The 22,723-nt window shown below is 39.6% G+C and overlaps 1 protein-coding gene across 1 annotated transcript in view; it reads right to left on the minus strand.

Annotated features, from left to right (window-relative positions):
* The window catches only part of CSMD2 (CUB and Sushi multiple domains 2), a 1,542,159-nt gene that overhangs the window by 511,386 nt on the left and 1,008,050 nt on the right, over positions 1-22,723 (minus strand). The window contains exons 8-10 of the mRNA XM_073571899.1: positions 18,466-18,553; positions 15,555-15,679; positions 10,115-10,236 (exon numbers count right to left, since the gene is read on the minus strand). Coding sequence (XP_073428000.1) covers positions 10,115-10,236; positions 15,555-15,679; positions 18,466-18,553 — 335 coding nt within the window. The remainder of the gene's footprint in view (positions 1-10,114; positions 10,237-15,554; positions 15,680-18,465; positions 18,554-22,723) is intronic.

Genomic DNA, 22,723 nt, shown 5'->3' on the forward strand with positions numbered 1-22,723 from the left:
TTCCAATAATTCCAGTTTCTATGATTTAATTCTTTGCATGCAAATGATCAAAGTTGTTTCTACTGTCCTCATCTGATGTATCCAGACAATATGATGCCAGGTTCAAATTTCCTTATATAAAGTATATCTATTAAAGCATGTGTAAAAGCTGAAAAGAAAATCATCTGTGGATTATTGGCAAAGCAATCGTCTTCAGGAAGAAGGGTTTACAATGAAAATTTATTTTAAGAAAACGTGGCTTCGCATCTTAAATTCTTCCTGTTATTGTGTTTTAGGTTCCTTTTTATTAACTTTACCTTTTGCCTCTTTAGAAAAAATATGCAAAAATTTGTAAGTGTAGAATAAGTAGGCTCCAGTGGGCTCAAAACAGAAATTATTACATAGGCAATACATTTTGTCTGTTTAAGTCTACCCGAAATTACTGCATTTTCGTATAACAATTTTTAGGTTTACCCTTAGATAAGCAAATATAATAAATAAATAAATGAATACTAATACATGATATTGATAATCCTAAGGAATTTGGAATGAGTTAAATTATTGGTTGACTTTGGGTTAACAACTCTTGCAACCCAACTACCTTTTATTGCCTATGAACTGAAGCTTTGCAGGTACCTAAGCCTATCACATGTCATACATGTTTTTCTTTCATATTACTTGTATGTGTAATGTAGCCGATGAAGGGGTCTTCTGAGCCCTGAAAGCTTGCAAATATAATTTCTCTTGTTAGCCAATAAAGGTATCACTCCTTGAATACCTTTCTCATTGTTTGGGGGACTTAAGTATTTACATAAATTTTTCTGGCTAACACGGTACCACAATATTATTTCGTATTGTACATCGTAATAATAAGATCACAAATAATAAATTCCCCGATACTTTGGCTAGACCCTGAGCATTGACATTACAGAGCAGCTCTCCTCCTCTTCCACCATTGTAATCTCAGTAAGCAACGGGAGTGAGGAGATCTCAGTGTGATCAGGTTTAAACATGTCAGTCCCATCTGATCTCATTGAAAAAAAAAACAGTTCTAAACTTTTGTAGGGGTGTTTGCTTTTTTCCCTGTATAACATTGCCATTTTATGATTGGGCAAGGTCATACAGGGGAAAATGTAATCATTCAGAAAAGAACCTCTGTTAACTCATCCTTGGTTAAAGGGTAAATTTGAATTTCAGCTATGAAAGCCCATATCTCTGCAATGCTGGGAAAAATGAAACAAAAGCAAAAAAAAAAATCAACCCCACTACCGCTTTTACTAATTTATACAGTTAAAAAGAAAAAAATACTGTGAAAAGTCCTCTCCAATTTGCTAATTCACAAAAAACTTGAAAAAAAAACCTTGTTTCAGGCACATTGCACTTTTATTTCTATTAATCTGCATTCCAGCCTCAGTTTATAGCACACGTTCTCCACAATTAGCACTGTATGAATTATTGCCCGTGACACAACCGATAAGCCTGTTAGGCCAGGGTCACACTTGCAACTGCAATGCGAGAGACTCATACGAATCTCTCACCTCAATAGCTGGCACTGCCGCCGGCACTCGGGACCAGAGTGTGCGGCTGCATGTATTTCTATGCAGCTGAGCGCTCCAGTCCCGAGTGCCGGCGGCAGTGCCAGGTATTGATGCGAGTTTCTCACATTGCAGTTGCAAGTGTGACCCCGGCCTTACTTAGAGAGTATATAGGTATTGATGCAAGTTTCTCGCATTGCAGTTGCAAGTGTGACCCTGGCCTTACTTAGAGAATATATATACCTTACAAGGTACCTGAATGTCTCTGGGTAGTAATCGCAGGTTGGAAGTGATGTTTGAATAGTAGTTACTGACAAAGATATAATTGACTGCAATCAAGTTAAGTGACATATTCTATCTGTCATGTAAGTGTAGATGTTGCTTTGTCACTGAACATAGGCTTTAAATCAAAGAGAATCTGCATTCTTGCACATATGTAATTAATGGGTTAGTCATAATAAAGATCATCTCAAGTTTATGGAAACAAATTATTAAATAATTGTAAAAATCAGAGCATTAAATGAGGGCCAATCAACTTTTTATATTGCAGATAGGTGCTTGTTATAGCCAGAAAGCTGCTAGTGTGCATGAACCCTAAACAACAAGTAACAGTCAATCAAAATTTATTACGGAATAAAGAACACAGTCATAGTAATGAATGATTTTACAGAAATGTGATTACTCAGTGATTTTTCTGTCAAACGTCCAAATCATCTATAGATGAATTTAACATTCACTGTCAAGGAGAGACCATAATAATATACCGTACAGCAGTTCTAGACACGAGTTTTCCTCATAGCCAAATAGAGCTGCAATTTCTAATAACTATGTAAATTCGAGTCCTGCTTAATGGAAACATTTTTATTATCCCTGCCCGATATAAGAGGTTAATAATCATGTAACATTGATGTCAGATACTACAGCCCAACATTCAGCTTTATAACCGTGTTCACTTTATAACATAACTCATGTTTTATTCTTAATTGGATGCTGGGCCTAAATCAAATCAGCTTTGCAATTAGAATTTTGTTTAATTGCAGTGTGTTGGTAAATGAAAGTTAAGAGATCGTTATTTCTCAGTGGTGATCAGATCTGCTCCAATCAAATTCTAAAAAAAAAAATTAAAATGGGGAAAGGTGAAATGAAAATAATTTAGTGTTATGGGGGAGTACAATGAAATTGTGAGCCAGGCACTGAAGCCTTTGGAAAATTTTGTGAATTATTAATTTTACTTTTTAAGTAAATGCAAAAACTGGGAGAAGAAAAAGCACCAAATAGGCGCTTTTAATAAATTAAAATAGAAGGCAGTGGTAAAAATCAGGAACAGAAATCAAAGAATACAATACTTTTGTATCTCAAGCCCAAATCATTTAATTATACAACGTCTATCATTGTGGAGAGTGACATGCCTGACATGCCAGTGTACGGAGACTAATATGCCATATAATACTCCTCTGGGAAATTAAATATGCAAAGTGCCTTTTCAGAGAGGAAGAGGACTTGAACTCTAGTGACACTTGTTGGTAGTAGCAATTCTTAAAGTAAATTTCAATCCTTAAAGGGGTTTTTCCACCAACAAAAGTTCATTTTAATCAATACATCTTGGAATAATGATAGCTTCCCCAATTGGATGTGTTTAAATAAAATGTTCCTATACTGAGATAATCTTATAAATGTGTCCCTGCTGGGTACTGTTTAATGGCTTTGTCTTACTAGACCACTCATCTCCCTTTCTTTGGCAGCTGCACAGTGGTACGCCTTGTAGATAAGGGCCTCCCCTCCTCTTCCTCAACCTTAACATCACACAAAGTACAGTCCTCAAAGGTGGCACCCCTATTACCATTGTTTCCCCCCACATCACAACTCTCCAACCGCCCAACTGACTGTGGGGAATCACAGATGGGCAAGGCTACAGAGCTGTTCACACATTCAATTTCATGGGTATCAGAGGTCTGCTCCAAAGATTCAAAGAATCAAGAGGAGGAAAACATCTTCACCAATGCCCAAAATGTTTTTCAGCTGGATCCGGGGCCAGACGAAGTAGGGTCTGAGCAGAATCCAGACCCTCGTCACCAGGAGTTGACCCCTGAGGCTGGACGTGATCCTGAGGAGACTCAGATACCTGAGGAGCATATGAACTGTACTTTGTAGTGATGAGCGAGTATACTCATTGCTCGGGTGGTCTCCGAGTATTTTGGCGTGCTCAGAGATTTAGTTTTTGTCGCCTCAGCTACATGACTTGCTATTGCTAGACAGCTTGAACCCATGTGTGGAATGCCTGTTTGTTAGGGAATTCCCACATGTATTCAGCCTGTCTACAAGTCGCAAATCATGCAGCTGAGACAGGAAAACGAAACCTCCGAACACGCCAAAATATAATTGGAGATCACCCAAGCATGCTCAGAGAGACCCGAGCAAAGATGCTACTCACCCATCACTAGTACTTTGTTGTCAGGGCAGGAAGAGGAGGAGGGTGACTCTCAGGAGGAGGAGTGGGAGTGTTAGGAACGGCGGAACGCACTAAATAAATAAATAATAAAGTGCGTTCGCAGCTCAGGGTCCACCGTGCAGTAGGTGTTAAAACCGCTGCTAGACAATGGCAGACGCGCTATATGGCGTTATAATGCACACGGGTTCAACGTCACCCGATGTGCGCAGAGCGGAATCTGTTAACTCACGGAGGCGCTGTAACATAAACACCAAGCCTGTTAGACTCACAGGTCTCTGCGAAATTGCACGCATGGTATCAGGTCACAGGACAGGGTCCAAGACAGGGGACGGTGTCCATCTAGACCTACCGTGCATGCAGCGTCGCAACTGCCGACACCAGTAAGTGCTACTGAATGCAGCACGGCAGCAGACACAGCCACTAAGCGATAGTGCCGTGAGAGATGTGACACCACCGGACGCTAGTGTAGAGGTGCGGTGTGCACAGTGGCCGAAGGTTTGCCACTGACTGGCGCTGACTCTTTCTATGGTTCCCTATCCACATGCGTAATATCAGAGGGAGGGGAATCTTAATAAGTCAGTCACCAGAATCATACATCCATCACCATTCACACATCTAGCAAGAAGAGTCTATACTAGTGCATGGCCGAGCGGCCATGCGGGCCTTTTATAGCCGTGCTTTGCCGGGACCTTCCAGATCTCTGAGATGGACCAATCAGATCTGGAGAAGGACCTGAGCACGTGACTCCTGACCTCCAATGGGAGATCATCTCATGAGCATGCTCAGTGGAGCAGCAGAGGAACTTTGCCTCAGGAATGGCTTGCTGCAGAGCAGCATGTGAGGCTCTGGATTCCTGTTGTGTCGCTGCCGGAATCCAACGCCTAACAGGGAGAACCTAGATGACCATCCCATCAAACGCATCTGTAGCTTCTTCCTACTCCTTAACTGTGGCAAGTGTTCTCACACAGGTCTCCAGTGGCAGAACCTCTAATTGTTTACCCCTATAGTCATGGTGAGTGAGAGCCTGTCAGCTGTTACAGAAGTGGAGATGCCTGCTGTTTTTGGTTCACTGAGCACATCACAGCTTTATCAATCCACCATAACATCTCCGCCTGCTCCTCACTCACAGTCCAGCAGTTTGTCGTGTTCACCCTACTCCACCCTCTCTCATCACAGCAGCCCAGACCCAGACCCTGTTACCTCATGATTGGCCCATGGCTGACTGCTGCTGTATGTCTGTATGTCATGGTGCAGTATGTCTACTGTTAACTGGGCTTTTATCTACATTTTGATTACCCCCCATCGATCTAGTGTAGTTATAAATAATAAAATCAATTGCACTTTCATTCCCCTACTCCAGCTCTCCGTTGGCTATTGGTTGCAGCAGTGATATCATGACTACTGTGCATGTGACCGCTGCAGTCAATCAATGGGTTTAGTATCTGCTATAGAGATAGGATACTGTTTAATTGGCTGTTAGAAATTCTGGTGCTGTAGGTAATAGAACAACATATACTGTACAAGTAATCAATGATTTTTAATATTCAGTAGTTGCTACGGAAGAAATAACAAAACTTCACAAGGGAGCCTGCCGTACACAATGTGCCAAGTTATAATTTGAAGCTTCCATCATTTGCCATTTTCCTCAATAATGGTTGAAAGGGTGAACACACATGGCCAGATTCATTTAAAGAAATGACTACTAAAGTCTTGAAATAGCAATTAAAGCTGGCACTTTGGTGGATATGACTATAGTGCAATGGGAGTAGCAATGATTGTCTCTGATTATCTAGATTGTCATTTCATGCATGTACATAAACCTAATCCTCTCAAGAGTATAGTTTCAACTCAGTAATATAAATGCAATAAAAAAGATGAATTAACTCTGGATTTACCATTTTTTCATACTTATGATCTCTTAACCACAATATGTTAGCAAAAAAAAGAGATCTATTGATGTTTCATGCTACCTGTGTTAACAAATCATAATCCAAAATCAAACTTCGAAACTTTTGTTGGAAAACGAAATGTTAATATCTTATTTTTATTATTTAAGAAATGCAAAGTAAATGAACAAAATAATAATCTAAATGAAATCAATACTTGGGGACACCACCCTTTGCAAAAAGATATCAATTCTTCTCAATACACTTGCACGGTCTTTGAAGGAACTTGGAAGGGAAGTTGTTCCAAACATCTTGGACAACCAACCACAGATCTTCTGTGCATGTAGATCAAAAAAGAAAAAAATAGAATGGCACTAAGAAACAGTCTACTTACTGGTGGAGTTGGTGGACTCTGAGTCAGCGACACTTTGCAGGGTGAAAGCACGGTAGTGAAGGTGCTTACTTGAAGAAGCACACATGAGGCAATCCAAAAAATAAGGAAAAAAGCAGCAAAAAAAGTATACATGGACAAGGTTTGTGAGGGCAGGATAAGTGCAGGACCTGTGGAAGCGTGCTTAACGCGAAATGGCCGTAGTCCTGATTCTTGTCTGCATGCCTGCACTGGATTGCCTTCTGTGCATGTAGGCTTACTCTGCGTGCATGTTACTGTAAACAGACTTCATGATGATGTGATCAGGGCTTTGTGGGGGACATATCATCACTTCCAGAAGTCCTTGTTCTTTTTTATACTGAAAATAGTTTTTAATGACATTAGCTCTATGTTTAGAGTCTCCATTGTGGTATTTCAGAATAGATAATTATCTAGCCTAATCATTGCGGACACCATTAATCTTGACCAAATTCTCAAATCCATTTGCAGAAATGTTGCCCCAAACTTGCAAGAACCTTCACCAGCTTCAGTTATCTGGAGTCACTCATTGTACCACTCTCCATCCCTTTGGCAACAAACTGCCTTTTGTTACAGCCAAATAATCAAAATTTTGACTCATCAGTCTAGAGCACCAGCTGACAATTTTCTTCACCCTAGTCTCTAGTCTTCATGCTGTTTTCATGTATAGTTGAGTCACTTTGCCTGGTTTCCATTTTGATGGTATGGTTTTTAGCCATAATTCTTCCATGAAGATCATTTCTGGCTGGATTGAGTTGTAGCTGGGTACCACTGGTTGCTGCTTGTTATAATACATGTGCTGGTCTTTCATGTCTATAACAGCCTGCCCTTTGCTATTGCAGCGAGAATTTACCAATGTAACATATATACTGGTCAAAGTGCAATAAAATATATATATAAAAAATGAGGAAACATTCTGTCATTTTCAGATCTTTGCTTTAGCCCTTATGTACTATTGTATTTTTTGATCTACCTACCCCTCATTAGTCCATTCATTAGTATTTTGTGACTATTCAGGTGCTGGCCTGTTCTTTCTTATTGTTCTGGGTGATTTATTTATATGATGCTTCATCTACCAATACATTAAATTTGTCGTGTTCTCTATATGTGCCTTTTTGTAATAATAAAACAAATCCAAAATGGAAAAAAATCCAAAGTGGAAAAAAAGAGCTGAGCTGAATAAACCGCGCTGACCAGAAAAAAACGCACCTTCGGCAATTCATATAATAAAGAAGTTTTTATTATATGGACTGCCGAAGGTGCGTTTTTTTCTGGTCAGCACGGTATATTCAGCCTGGCTCTTTTTTTCCACTTTGGATTTTTTTCCATTTTGGATTTGTTTCATTCACTACCAGCGGGATACCAGCGACGACCGGACTTTTATGAGTGATTCCCAGTTTGTTGTGACTCACACAACTTCAGCAGGTGAGTCTAACTGATTGGGCTTGCTTGCTATTGTGGTTCTTCTAGACGATACACCCTATGTGCGCTTTCCATCTTTGTTTTTTGTAATAATAAAAATGTATATTTTACTTAAACTAGCTTTGGACTCCATTTTCCGCCTCTTTCTCAGTCGATTTTAAGGAGTCGTCTCTATGACAAATATTGTTGAGGCACACTAATGTATTTACAGATGATGAATTGAAAATGTCTTTTTGGAGTATTGCTTTCACACTCATGCAAAAATGTTACACAAAAATGTAAATTTGACTTTAATTCTATGTCTAGATTATATACATCTCTATAGCACTAATTTCTCTTGTATAATCCATGCACATAAAAAATATGTTAAGACCTCCTTTCTCGTCAATTCAAAGTTAGCCTGTTCGCTGACGACCTTTTCTGTACATTGACAGACCCTATAACCTCTATTAGAGCCCTAACTGAGGAGCTAGAATTATTCTCTAGAGCCTCATATTTTAAAATACATTATCAAAAGTCCAAAATTCTTACTTTCAACATAAATGAGTCCGGGATTAGAGATTTGAAGGGTCAAACAGATTTTTCTTGGGGGGGAAAGGAAGTGATATACCTAGGCATTACCATAACAAATAAGCTACAGACTACCATTAATGCCAACTTGGATAATATCACTAAAACCGTCAAACTTGATATTTCTAACCTTGGACACTCTGCCCTATCCCTGTTTGGAAAAATTATGGCAGTTAAATCTTTTATCTTACTTGAAATTCTCTACTTATTTAGGACTATCCCATTAATTATCCCCCCAGTTTATTTCCAAGATACAAATCATGATTAAATCCTTTATATGGAATGGGAAGAGGGCCAGAGTGTCGTCCGACATCTTGCACAAACATAAAAATAACGGGGGTATCGGTTCACCTAATATATTAGCTTACTACTTGGCATCTTTAGTTAAAAACAGTTGGCATTGGTTTAACAATCATCCTCATCCTGCGTGGTTTTGCTTGGAATCCACCTATGGTAACCCTAAATCTACTCAAGATCAGTTCTATAGCTTTTTATTCCATACACCCAAAAAGGGGACTTCTCACTTTATCTTTCAGGCTCTAATCCATGCCTGGAGATTACTCATTAAACCTGCTAAAAATCTCAACAAGTTAAAAAATTCCCACTCTCTTTGCTTGCCTCCATTTATAACTTTCCTCTACCTGAATCATGGTCCAAGTTAGGGATAAAAAAGATAGGCCATATTCAAAACGGTGACAAATTTATCTCCTTTAGCGAAATTAAAGTTAAATATAATCTCCCCTCTTCCGAATTGGTACTATTCACAATTATAAAGGATAATATAGAAAATTTTCTTTAGAGCAAGGCAATGAATGTCAATATTTTTTCTCTATTTTTTTGTATCTTAAACAACAAAAACATTTGGAGTTTGAGAAACCTCTACAATTACTTCAGCAAAGATGTTAATACCCTCAAGAACGTTTACATGAAAAGATGGGAGTCTGACCTCAATATCACTCTTCAGATTGAACAGTGGGACAGCGCTATCAGAAACACTTATGCTTCTGATATCTCAATGATCCTCCACGAGTCTTACTTTAAAATATTATCAAAGTGGTATTATACCCCCATAAGGCTTTCACACATAAGCCAGGAGCACTCACCGCTCTGTTGCAGGAATTGTGGATTAAAAGTTAATCTATATCATTTATTTTGGGGTTGCCCCAAGTCAAAACCCTGTGGTCCCATGTTTCACAACACATTAGCTCCTTTACCAACAATAGTTTTTCGATTATTCCTCAGAGGGCACTCCTCTCGATTGACATGGAACATGTTGACCCCTCAATTAAATATATCATTATACACATTTTTCTAGTAGTAAAGAATTCCTTGGCGTATTGGTGGAAAAACCTGAAACACCAAGGTTTACAGATATTTTAGACACAATTTATCAACACAGCTCACTGGAATGGAGCTTCGCCATCAACAGCAATGGTATTAATAAATACTCGAGAAAATGGAATGTATGGAATTAAAAATGTAAGAACTCTTGAGTTATTGTTAATACCCGTGTGAAAAAACCAAGATCATTCAGTCTACATTTCTTTGCTCTGATTCCTTCCAGTATTCAGCATTAAATATGTTCTAAGTGTATGTATTACTGTACTCTGGTCATATTGTTAACTTGAGAACTGTGTTTGAGTTCTCTAATTTATATGGTTTACCTCCCTTGTCCCCTTGCATACCCCCCTTCCTCTGCCTCCCCTGTTTCTTTTCCCTTTTTCATTTATATACAAAATTCAATAAAAACATTTAAAAATAAAATAAAAAATATATTAAATATTGGTCAAACATCATATATAGCTTTTCCACAGTGACTTTTCACATTTCACGGACTCATAGTTTCTTTACACTGCTATCTTACCTTCGATGGATTGATGGCTGTAATGATCCACACACAGTGTGCATTGCTGTCATACTGGACTGGATAGTTAGGGGATGTGATAATCCCAGAAGGTCCCCGAAGATGAGCGTCACACATTCTTGCTGTAGGGTAAAATGCGAAAATCTATTAGGTCATCTGAACCGTAAACTATAGAATTTTATGTTGGATGATGTTGGGTTGACATTTATTTATAGCTTTTTATATAGGATTTTGCTTGCAGTGATACAATATTATCCCACATCTACATTCTACTTTTAATAGGAGCAATAACATATAGCTAGTCCATGTACTTTTAAAGTGATAGAATATACATGTACAAAACATACTAGCATAACTTTATGATATTTTCTCTTTTTCTATACCTATTAGGATTGTATTGGGCTCAGTTACGACATTCCATCTTGCAATAGCTTAGCTATTTTCTGAAGCACAAGGTATAAATACCTGAATTACAGACTAAAACAGCCCCCTCAAGGAAAAGAGATACTTTTTTCAATACATTTCATTTGTAGCTACCAAACTACACTCTCTTTTTGACATAAATCAAATAGTTTTCTGACTTGTATGTAGTTATGTATCGCGAGAGTGACATAACTTGAAGCTTGGGAGTTTCAATGCCTACCTTCAACAAGGTCCACAACTATCGTAGACTTTTATTAGTATTGGTCTTCTAATATGGGCCAAAAGAACCTTTCGGCCCTCCTAGGCTCCAGACCCCAGGTGTGACTGTAAGCCCTGCACTCTTCTATAGTTACGTCTGTGTGTATAGTGTACTCTTAGGAAGGTATTACCCTAAATGGCTAGAGATGGTACATTCGATTTACTAGGTTACAGAATTGCAGTGAAGCAGTATTTCTCAGTTTGGAGAATGTTTAAAGATGACTGTAAATCACTATGTACATAGAAATACATGCTAAGCACAGATGGTCAGTGCCTTAGGCTGAGTCAGTTGCTACTGTGCTATAGCTAAGTCAATGGATTTAAGGTCATATTCGATAAGAATGTTGCATTTGACACAGGGAATTGGATGAGTCCCAGCATTGGGTGTTATATTGTCTCATGAAACAGTCAAACGTCACTGTGCCTGACAATCCAAGTGTGCAATTACATATATAAGGAGCCAGAAGATTAAATGCACAATAAGCCATCTCCCTAGCCAAGTAGCAACATCTGGCATAAGAAAGGTTAAGCCAGGCTTTTCTGTTCAGCTAGTTTCATGGAGAAGGGTGGGAGGAGGAAGATTTCGTGGAAGCAGCTGATCCGGACAGACTCTGGCTCCCTCATTCTTTCCAATGAAGACTGCTCGGTTTGTCTCCACCTCCCCTGTGCGTGGAGTGTGTTTGGGGTGGGTGCGTGGCTCTGAATATCAAGTGTTGCTAGGACAGTGCTGCAGTGAAAAGCGAAGGCTGGCTGAAAAATCTCACTGACAAGAAGGAATGCTAATTAACGAGTCCCCATGCCACCATTCTGCAGGACAGTTCTTGGCTTGCTTGTCAACCTTTTCTGAATGAATCCAAAGGGTTAATATGTTTCTGGGTGACCTTGTGACAGCTCGCATTGGACAGAAGAGTAAGAGAGACCCCATTCATTACTGTACAAAAGGCAGCGACAATTATTTTCCATTCCATTTACAAAAGCTCAGCAATTCATCATGCCCCAGTCAGACGCGTCCTACTGTAATGTTTAATGAAATGTTAATGCTCCCTCATCACCACTCCCTACCAAATGCCTGGCAGATTGACAGACGCATTGCTACACTTCTGTGACACATACATCAGGTTCCACAAGGGTATTTCTCAGCTTCACAACAGGGAGCAGAGGGTGCTGGTGCAATACGTCAAAAATTAATTATCTTCCAAAGTCAATACAAGTCTGCTATATCTACAGCATCCAGTATTGTCACACTGCTAATGTACCGTAATGTGTCTGTAATACTAAACACTCTTGGAACAACTTTGGTTAAAGAATAGAAAAGGTGAATCTGCAATAATGGAATCACAATTTATATACATAGCTATTTTCTTTTGACGTTAAAGGGAACCTGACAAATAATACAAGCTGCCACATCCATGGGCAGAAAGTATCAGGCACTGACTGTACAATTTCAGCCATATATGTTTAACTATGAAATGCAGCTATGGACCAAGTCGCACAGAAGACTAGTCGAACAGGAGGGTCCTCAGCACCTTCTCATTGCCCGCTACCCTGGAGTGACAGATCTCTGCCTGCATGTATAGTGAGAGACCTCTCATTCCAGGGCAGCAGGTGGGGAGCAGCTGCCTTAATTCATCTGTCCGACTATTTTCCCTTGTTGTCGGGTCAACAGTGGCTTTTAAAGTGTAATTCTCTGGAATGCCCCAGTGTTTCAGAGTGAAACATAGGTGGCTAAATTCTAAATCCAGTGTCTGATATATGCTGCCCATGGAGCAGTCAGCATGTATCAACTGTCAGGATCCCTTTAATCTGACCATACACATTTCACAATATACTAAAGCTGATGATACATTGCCAAACTTGGAATTTTAAGTAGGACTGGATGACCACTTATTTTGTATATCGGTGTGCCAACTCTCTCCTGATGACTGATGCTGGAGAGTTGGGAAAAGTCAAAGCCCACGAGGTTATCGGCTGATCCCACCAAAATTATCAAGTTCAGTTAACATTCATCTAATTGCTTTAGCCAACTGTCATAAAGTGTCTCCCTTACAACAGGGCACATTCCTATAAAATACAAGTCAAAGTAAAAAAAAATAAGATCATGATTATGGAAGCCAAGATTGTTACAATGGACCAACAGCCACTGGCTGTCATTAAAGAACTTGTATTTGCCGACAGGTTGATAAGACGGTTGCTAGCAGTCTGATATCCCTGGCAGCCCTGATATATTAGAAACTATTTTGTAATCAACAATGGAATCTAAGATTTACTATGTACTTATCAGCTATTTATATACTATATATATTGTACTTAACAGTTATATATATATATATATACTATATATTTATATATATATATTTATATACAGTATACTGTACATGTGTTTGTGCATATAAATACTGTATATATGCATATATTTTTTTTCTTACTTGGTAATAAGTAATTTTATGACATACATTATAAACTACAAACTACAATGACATGCCTCACAGTTATTGATAGGGGAAGTTATAGTGCAGCGATTGAGACCTTACTATTTCTCATCTGGTATATTGTGTTGCATTTATCATTAGATATTCAGTTTATAATGGAGCTACAAGGCTTAGTTGGTAAAAAGAAGAATAACAATATAATCACATGCCAAGTGTAAGGCCGGAGTCACACTACAGCGAGATACGGCCGAGTCTCGCAGGTTAAAACCAAGCTCTGGCACCGGCACTCCGGAGCGGAGCGTGCAGCTCCATGTATTGCTGTGCGGCTGCACGCTCCGCTCCAGAGTGCCGGCGCCAGAGCTTGGTTTTAACCTGCGAGACTCGGCCGTATCTCGCTGTGTGTGATCCCGGCCTAAGAGTGAGTCCGGTAGTTCAGAGGAGTGCTTGCTGTCCACTCTTGATCAAGGGACCACCAACAGCTACTTTATGGCACTGCAGCATTGGTGGGTGTCAGAATCATCTTGTCATGTACTGTATGCTCTATTGCTCACAGCTGGTGATTCAAGAACTTCATACAGTGTACATTACTTGCTTACATAGCTGCAAAAAAAGATGACCATCTTAAAAGGCTGTACGTGTCTGATCAAGCATTAACATTTTAAGTGCTGGACATTTTTCAGTGTTTATGCATAGCATAAGGGTAAGAAATGCTGAAGCTGGTCTGACTATAAGAAAGAACCAATTAGAGTAACCTCACATGACCCAAAAAGCCAGAATAAATCTACTTCTTAGTCTGATAGGACTTGCACAAATATATGTATAGGGATGTTATGTTTCCTTGCGATCATTAAAGAAGATGTAGCTTTTGCAGGTCAACAACACATGAAATGGCAAATCGTTTTTCACAATACTTTAGATAATCTAACAACTTGTTACAGTCTATGCAGTCCCAAATGAATTTATACCATGTAATAACCCTATCAGTGGTCAGGGGCATGTAAGGGAAGAGATAATGGCTTATTAGTGAAGACAAAGGAATAGGGAGATACAGATGATGGACAAAGAACCAACACATGATTCCAAATCATGGTCATTCGTTGTTTACAAATTCTAATATGTAGTAGACATGGAAGCAAAATCAGTCTTCAATGTAGTGGGGAACTAAGCAAGACCACTAATCAAAACGTCATGAAAAATGTAATAGTTAAAAACAATGTCACAATAAGAGATAGATGTGTGGCACCCCAGGAGTTCAGTTGCCACAATGGCCTTTCCTCCCCCCAGGGTGGAGTGGTCATGCCTGGAAGCAAAGAAGGAATCCCCTTACCAGGTAGTTCCAGCATACAACACAGTTCCTACTCCAGGCCAGAAGGGGGAGCTCTAAACCCGACTTCAGGGGAGCTGCTCTCTCTGGTCAGGAGGAGGAAGTTAGTAAGAGTTAGAGCCTGAACAAGATTGAGAGAGGACATGTGGAGAGGAGCTGGGGATGGGAGCTCCATCTGAGCTCACCCCAGGCTTGAGCACCAGTGACCGGGCACCGGAGCCCGAGGCTGTGTGGGTACTAAAACCCCAGCATCAGATTCCAGAGGGCAGAAGACAATAGATCCTCTGTCCCCAACTGATACTCGATAACACAGCAGCACGTGTGAGCCAGAGATGCCAGACAGGAGCAATCTCCAAAGCAGGCTACAGCTGCCTGTCATGCGAGTGGAGTTCTACCTAAGCATCAGACAGAGAGAGGGACTTGAACAGAATTTACAGCAGCAAGTACCTCAGAGAATAGCGCTAGAAAGGAGGCCTCACAACCCACTTGACTAAGGAGATTCCCAACTTGCTTTCAGGCTGACCGGCTCCAGAACCATCTGTAACCTGAGCCCCGGACTGTACCTGCACTGCTCAGTAAAAGGTAAAGGAAACTGCACCCTGATGTGTCTTCTGAATTTTTCCTGCATCACCTGCCCTGCACCACACTCACTACCAACATCACCTTTAATACCCTATCTGCCCTGGGATACAGCTCTACCTGTGGAGAGCTTAACCATCTTTGCTGCCCCACCAATATCCCAGAGGATTTGCATTGCAGCATCGGTCCCCTCACCGAATACCATGGGTGGCATCACTAACACTTTACTACAAACTTTATTTATCTCTTTTTCACTATCTCCCCTTTAATTGGACGCCCCGTGCCACAGACCGGATCACCACTCCCGTGACTCTGACTCTTTAAGAAGCAGTCCAGTAACGAGTATCCCCACTGCCCTGGCCGGCGAGCAAGATGTAGATTTACAACTGTGATAACATACATTTTAGGGCTGCTGGTTTGATGTTACCTCTGCAAATAGGACGGTGATCACTCCAGGCGGAAAACATGTCGCTCACTTTCATGCAAGTGATGCTTTTGGAACCTTGCAGATCGTAGCCATCGTTGCACAAGAATTGGATACTGGAGCCAAGCCTATCGGAAATAACATATGTGTGAAAGGAGTGTGGAAGGAACAGATAATCCCATAAATTGGATGCAAACAATACCCAGACAGGCAATATGAACTTTGAAGATTCCACAGTGTATGTTATGCCAAACAACTTTCCATTTTTTATAGACTTTGATGATAGGCATGAGCAGTCATAAAATAAGGGTCCAATGGATGGGAATTGCTAGAAGCTGAACTTTTTTACTTGCTTGTGATCATTGTGAATGGAAACAATTATAGGAGTTATCTTCCATGTGAGGATGATGTTGATGAACAGAAGGAAGACAGAGGCGCTCGCACTCAATAATGGATAAAAGCTACTTTTTGAAGAGAAATGCCGCTCCAATATTTTTTATTTACATTCTTCAATAAGCAGCAATGAGATTTTCTCTCCCCTCTTCGAATTCCCCAACCACATTAGTTCCCACCAATTGCGACAGGGTTGAATTAACCCCTACATTTGTAAGACATTGATTTCCTGCTCCACCTGATAACATTTCGGGACCCAATCTTCTATGCTGAAGAGATGTTTGATAAATATCGACTCTTCTCTCCCTCTTTCTATAAAAACAGCATAATGTACAATATTGATATCCAGTATTTCCCAGCAGCTCCGTGATTTATTGCATTATCACTGTCATTACAAATCTTTTAGATCATTCCGTAGCTAGGGAACTGAGAATAGGATTGCCGTATATTGCAAACCCCATCTGTTCGAAGAGTATGTTCATTTTCATCAGAGTATTACATTTTGGGGAAAGGTTAGCAGTTTGGCATGCCAGAGAAGGACTCGTAACTATTATGCACAGTACTGGATTCAACATGGTGCCTATTTTTACCCATTTAATTTAAAGAGTGGTTACGTAGGGATGTTTACATCTATAAAGCAAAGATCTAGTGGAAATAAATATGCTCCAACTGATTTATAAAAAATCTCCATTTATGCTGCTTTATTGGCATAGGATTACAGGAGAATGTAATGATTTATGAAGAAACGGGCAAAAGAGAAACAACAAACAGAATAAAAATACTACGTAGTTCCCGAAACCTAAATTACCCCAGAAATCAATTTATTTTCATCTATCTGGAATTATTATCCTGAAACAATATTGTATTTGCTCTTTGACCTTTACGGCATGGCAGAAAAAAAAGCTTCTAATTCATCTATATTTTAAAAAACAAAGGAAATGAGAACATGCATAGAGAACAATGCATCACCATTCCTACAATGTTACATTTAGTTACACGTAGTTTCATTTAGTGCTAAAAGGTACAAATTGTTTTACTGATAGAGACGAGCGGTTCTTTATTTATTGATGTTTGTAGAAATGGAGAAGAGATGGGAAAGAATTATGACTTTCCTATCTACACCATCTCTTTCCACATATTATGATCTACATAGACTTTAAGGATCTTATCACCGTGCGCTTTATCTTCAGTTGCAAACCTCTGGAGGTTCACAGCTTGTGTGATATCTACAGTTGACACATTAGGCTGTCATAACCGATGCGTCTTTGCACATTTGATAACTGACATTATAAACTATGCAAGTGAAAAGCTTGAGAAACAACATTGTTATGTACAACATTGTTATGTGCTGTAATCCAATTAGTGATGGCCAAATAATGTGGAACCTTTCGTTATTGGAACATTATTAGCATTAGATACAAAGCACTGGCAGATCAGTCATAAGGCATAGATCTTGTGTTCAGTAGTCTCAGAGCCAAGCAAGCAGAATGGTGAAACAATGTGGAACACCAGTTCTAACCATTTTAAGGAATATTACTGAACCGGAACACTAAGATCTGGAGAAGAAGCTCAGAGCTTGCATGAGCAGTGGTATTCTCTTGAACAGAATGGGAGCTCGATCAACAAGATGGTTTACAATCTTAGATTTCCAGAATGAGGCACCTTGCACTTGTGAGTGTCATGGGCATCATCATTTTTGTGAAAGTTAGTGGCTTCATAAACCCCCTACAATATAATGTTATGACATACAATATCTGATTGTGAAAATTAAATATTCACTTTAAAAAAAAACAGCCACCTCTCCTGACATGAATTTCCCATACAATAGCACTTCTAGGTTACCATATCTTATAATTATGCATGCATCATACCTGTGTTATCCTTCAAAGAAAATTATGAATTAATTGACAACAGGGATCACCAGTTGAGGGTGTGTTCCTATACACTCTGCCACTGTCCAATCTGAATTGTCAATGTCAAACTGCATAGAGATACGCCTACTGTCTACTAGAGCGGACTCATTAAGAGAGGTGACAGGTACTTGTCAAAAGTTGTTATTTGTTGCTCAAATTTTATTCCCATTGATCCTTTGAGTATTTAGTTTTTTTATCCTCTTACATTTCAGAGATTTCAGCCTTTTATTATAGTTTTCTTATGGTTTTTAACATGGGGACGTTGCTCGTAGGCTAGTAATGCCGATGACCTTGAAGACACTCCCCAAAGAATCCTGTGAGGTCTACCTCCTTGGAAAAGACAAATAAAATTAGCACTAATTAAAAAGACTACATCTCTACAACCATATAGGGGATTTAAAAAGTACAAAACATAAATTATTTTGGGAGCAGCGGAAATAAAATAAGAGCAAACAGCCACTTTTGACCTGGTGACAAGTCCTCTTTTAAGTATATTTCTGACCCAAAAAACACTTTATCAAATTAAATATTCACAATAATATTACGGAAAGTTCTTGAGCTACAGAGAGGAAACAATGAGTTAATAAGCAGGGAAAGAGACCTCTCACCTGAAATCAGAACCTATTCTTTTTCCATGTTCTGGAGTTCCTGGGTCGGGACACAAGTGGTGTCCTTGGTAAACACCCACCTGAGTTACTAAAATGCAAAAGAGAGAGCATACACAGAGAGGAATCACTCCACACACGGCTGACTGTAACGGCAACACTTGGATAATGTAATAATCACATTAGTACAGTAACTGGCATTAGTGTCTGACATGTTTCACTTACAAATAAAGTAATTGAATGAACATGATTTGCTCTCCAAACCAAAAACCTTCCCTCTTGATGCAAGCATACATTACAATTTGGAAAATGAATTCTTATCGCTTAGCAATATTATATTTCCTAAATATCGTTTAGCCTTTAATACTATTATGACTTTTTATCTATTTTAAAAATAAAATCACCCGTTCAGCTCAAGAGGAACCAGTAAAATGGAACAGAAGAAGACTTGGCCCCGCCGAGCTGGATGGGTGTGCACATTTGTTACAAAGTCATAGCGCATCTAGACCTTATCGTAGCCTGTCTGGATGTTCTTTTTCCAGTATCCTTGAGTAATATTTGATTTAAGGAATCACTCATAGGCTTGAAAACAGATTTTGATGTAATTCCTTAAAGAAAATGGATTTCCTTAGACATCTCTTTATTTTCAGCGATCAGTAATTTCAACCAGTATCGGAAACAAGAAACCTATCGGTAGCACACATTCAGGCACACTCACACTCACACACACTAATATCACCAGCACAGTGAAAGGATATAAAATGTGGATATGTATTCTGTATGTTTCCGTTATTTGGAAACATTACCTGGAATATTTCCTAACAGCCGCATGGATAAGTGGTATGATCCAAATTGGAAATGAATTCTAAGCAACAAAACACAAACTAGGGTATATTATTACACTCAGCGTCTTCACTATCCACTTCAATCTTCCATACTGTATATCTCAACATTTATATGTCCCACAAGCCAGGTCTGAAAGAAATATGCTGCAGACCAGCCAATATTTGGTCACGGAGTGTTGCCTGGAAAACCCGAAGGAAATATCGAAGCGTCCTCAAAGCTGTTTGTAAGAACATTGGCTTAAGTGTTATTCCATGCATAATATACCACAGATGCCATGCACCAGCTTACTTTACTACCATTGGGTCCTCAAATCTCTTCAATAGGTCATGTCAGTAATAAATTTAGACATCCTTTATTTAATAGCGGCATCGAAAAAATATGAAAAAAAAATCAAGAAAGATAGTCTCGTCACAATTTCTGCCCTCTCGTGAACGCTAATGAACAAATTATACATACAGATGGGTTTACTGTATGCTTAAAAGAAAAGTGCACTCTACAAAATGTATTTTTTTTTAAAAGAGACTGCAATATGTTCCCTGAATTTGATTTTATTTTTTACATGTCACATTATCAAAGTTAAAGTGAATGTAAAAGAACAGTGAACATTTAGAAAGAACAAGTAAGAATGAGCACAGTGTGAATGGATTTGATGCAGGTGTGTGAAGCACGGACACTCAGAACGATATGTCAGGTGAAGATTTAAAGAAATGAAATTGATAAAGCAGAGGGACATCGGGTAACGGATGAGTGAAAATGGTTACATGTGGCATGTCAGCAACGGGGACGGATTAGTATACAGAAGACTTGTACAGATGGGTCATTCCTTTCCTTTCTTGACATATCCTTAAATGTTTTATGCAAGACTACCAGATTTGAAAATAAAAATGAAACATTATTTTACAATCCTCTGTCGGGAGATGCTTACATTATATGTATTTGTATGTTGCCAACTAGTGGTTGTGATGGGAGCTGCAGCCTGTCAAGGATTCTGCTGGCATGTTATAATAAAAATGACTGAATTTGCATTGAAGGAAATTTTGTATTCAATTTCCAGAAAGGTAAGGGTGGACACATCTGTATACCCAGCCAGCAATGATATGAACTAGGCCATGGAGACAAGGACCATAATCTTAAGATGAACACTATACAAAACCTACTCAATAGAATTTTTTTAAAAAGTTTCAATAATGCAACAATTACATGCAGTTGGATAAGGGAAGCAATGTCAAATTACAACTTCTTAAACAAATGGAGACGTGAGAACAGGACTACCTGGTTATATAAAGATATGCAGACTTGCTAAATTATTCCACATTGTGCCCCCTTCCCCCAATGTCCTACAGGATGCCAAGCCGATGGTCTATTCTACATTGACCTCAGAATCAAAAGATGTGATGTACCTCTACTCTTTAGATTAATCCTAAAAGAAAAGTGTTTAGAACAGAACTGCCCTAGAAGTCATGATGTCCTGGGTATAAGACATCTCAAGGACACGTTAGTGTGGCAAGAACCAGGACATCATGCGGCAGTAGTTCAGAAGTGAATAGATTCATATCAGTGGTACAGTGTTGGAGCTCCTATATAAAAGGTGGGAATAAAAAAAGATACATGACAAGAAGCCATTAGGGATAAAATACATAATGGTGAACTCAAGAATAAAATATTGTGAGTGAAGGTTTGAAGAACAAGTAGAGATGTTCATGCTCAGACTTCCTAAGGAAACACCTAGTCTCAATGAGAAATGTTAGGAGATGGAAGGACTGTGAAGGAAAGTCATAGAAAAAGAAAATCACATGAAAAGTGAGTTACTGCCTTCAAGTATTTTTAACCCTTTCTTGTATTTGTGATGAGGTAAGGAAATGACTAGTTAATGTATTTCAGACCACAGGTCTCCTGACATTATCAGCTGTCATTTAGAAAGGAAATAGATTATTATCAGTAAATCTCTTTTGGAGAGAATAGAAACACAATAGGAGGTGCGGGGAGGACAAATTGCTCAAAAAATAGAGCAGGTAGGTGCTGTATTCAATGACAAAGCTACTGGAAAATCCGAGTGGATTGAGAAATTGAATGGCATAATTCACTTTAACAAGAGAACTGAGTCCATTACTAGAAACAGACCAAACAGCTCTCCAGAACAAATGTATTGTTATACCTTGACCCTGGTGGCCCCTAATACTACAATATAAGTCCTTAAGTGTCCTTCTGAACTTCCGCCTGGCTACTTTACAATTTCAGGAAAAAAATGTAAGAACTAAATTACTACAGGTCAAAACCTGGATCCAAGAAATATCTGGAGAATGGAATCATATAGCAACTACTAAAATATTATTCTCCTGACAAAAAATATAGATGTAGTATATACCTACAGTATATGTCCTACATACCTAAATAGTATGATTCATCAGTCTGGGGCAGTCATTTTATTTTCATTTAATGAAAGTTTGGGCAGCCCCAGACTGTAGATTTTTCTAATTATAAGTTATTCTCAGATATTTTCATTAGTAATCCTATCGTATTGCCCCCAAAATTTGGGTCCGAGCATCCAGTTGTGGGATCCTGGCAGGCAGAGTGGAATTCCCCAACACTCTGTGGTCGCTCTGGCTGTGAAACAGTAAGGATCTCGCTAGTTTTGTCTGGTTGCAGTAACCCAGTGTGGTCGTGAACTTTACATGCTGTTGTTAAATGGTAACCAATTTAAGGATGTTGCCACTTAGTAACAGATGTAGCAGTGCTGGGTTAAGGCCCCGTCACACATAGCGATCACGCTAGCGAGATCGCTGCTGAGTCACAATTTTTGTGACACAACAGCGATCTCACCAGCGAGATTGCTGTGTGTGACAGCGATCAGCGACCGGCCCCCCTGCCAGTATCGCTGATCGCTGCAGGAAAGGCCAGGACTTTTTTTGGTCGCTGGTCTCCCGCTGGCCACCACGCATCGCTGCGTGTGACAGGCGGGAGACCAGCGATCTGCTGGTAACTAATGTACACATCGTGTATCCAAGGGACGTGCGTCCCTTAGATACCCGATGTGTAGGTTAGTTACCAGCGCACTGATGCAGGGAGCTGGTAACTAACATACACATCGGGTATCTAGGGACGCACGTCCCTTGGATCCCCGATGTGTACGTTAGTTACCAGCTTCCTGCATCAGCGCGCTGGTTACTAACGTGCACAGCAACGCCGGCGCTCGGCGTCGCTGTGCTGGTCGCTGGTGAAGCTGTCTTTTTGACAGCTCACCAGCGATCACATAGCGATTCACCAGCGATCCTGACACATTGATATCGTTGTCAGGATCGCTGGTGAGTCACTATGTGTGACTCCAGCCTTAGTGGAAAGAGCGAGATCTTGTGAGATCTAACTCTTTTACTATGAGATCAGCGGTGGACAGTTGCGGGATCCCATCCAGCATGTG

Source organism: Dendrobates tinctorius, unplaced genomic scaffold (genome assembly GCF_039654945.1).
Source record: "Dendrobates tinctorius isolate UK_male_01 unplaced genomic scaffold, ASM3965494v1 ptg000007l, whole genome shotgun sequence".
Lineage (NCBI taxonomy): Eukaryota > Metazoa > Chordata > Amphibia > Anura > Dendrobatidae > Dendrobates > Dendrobates tinctorius.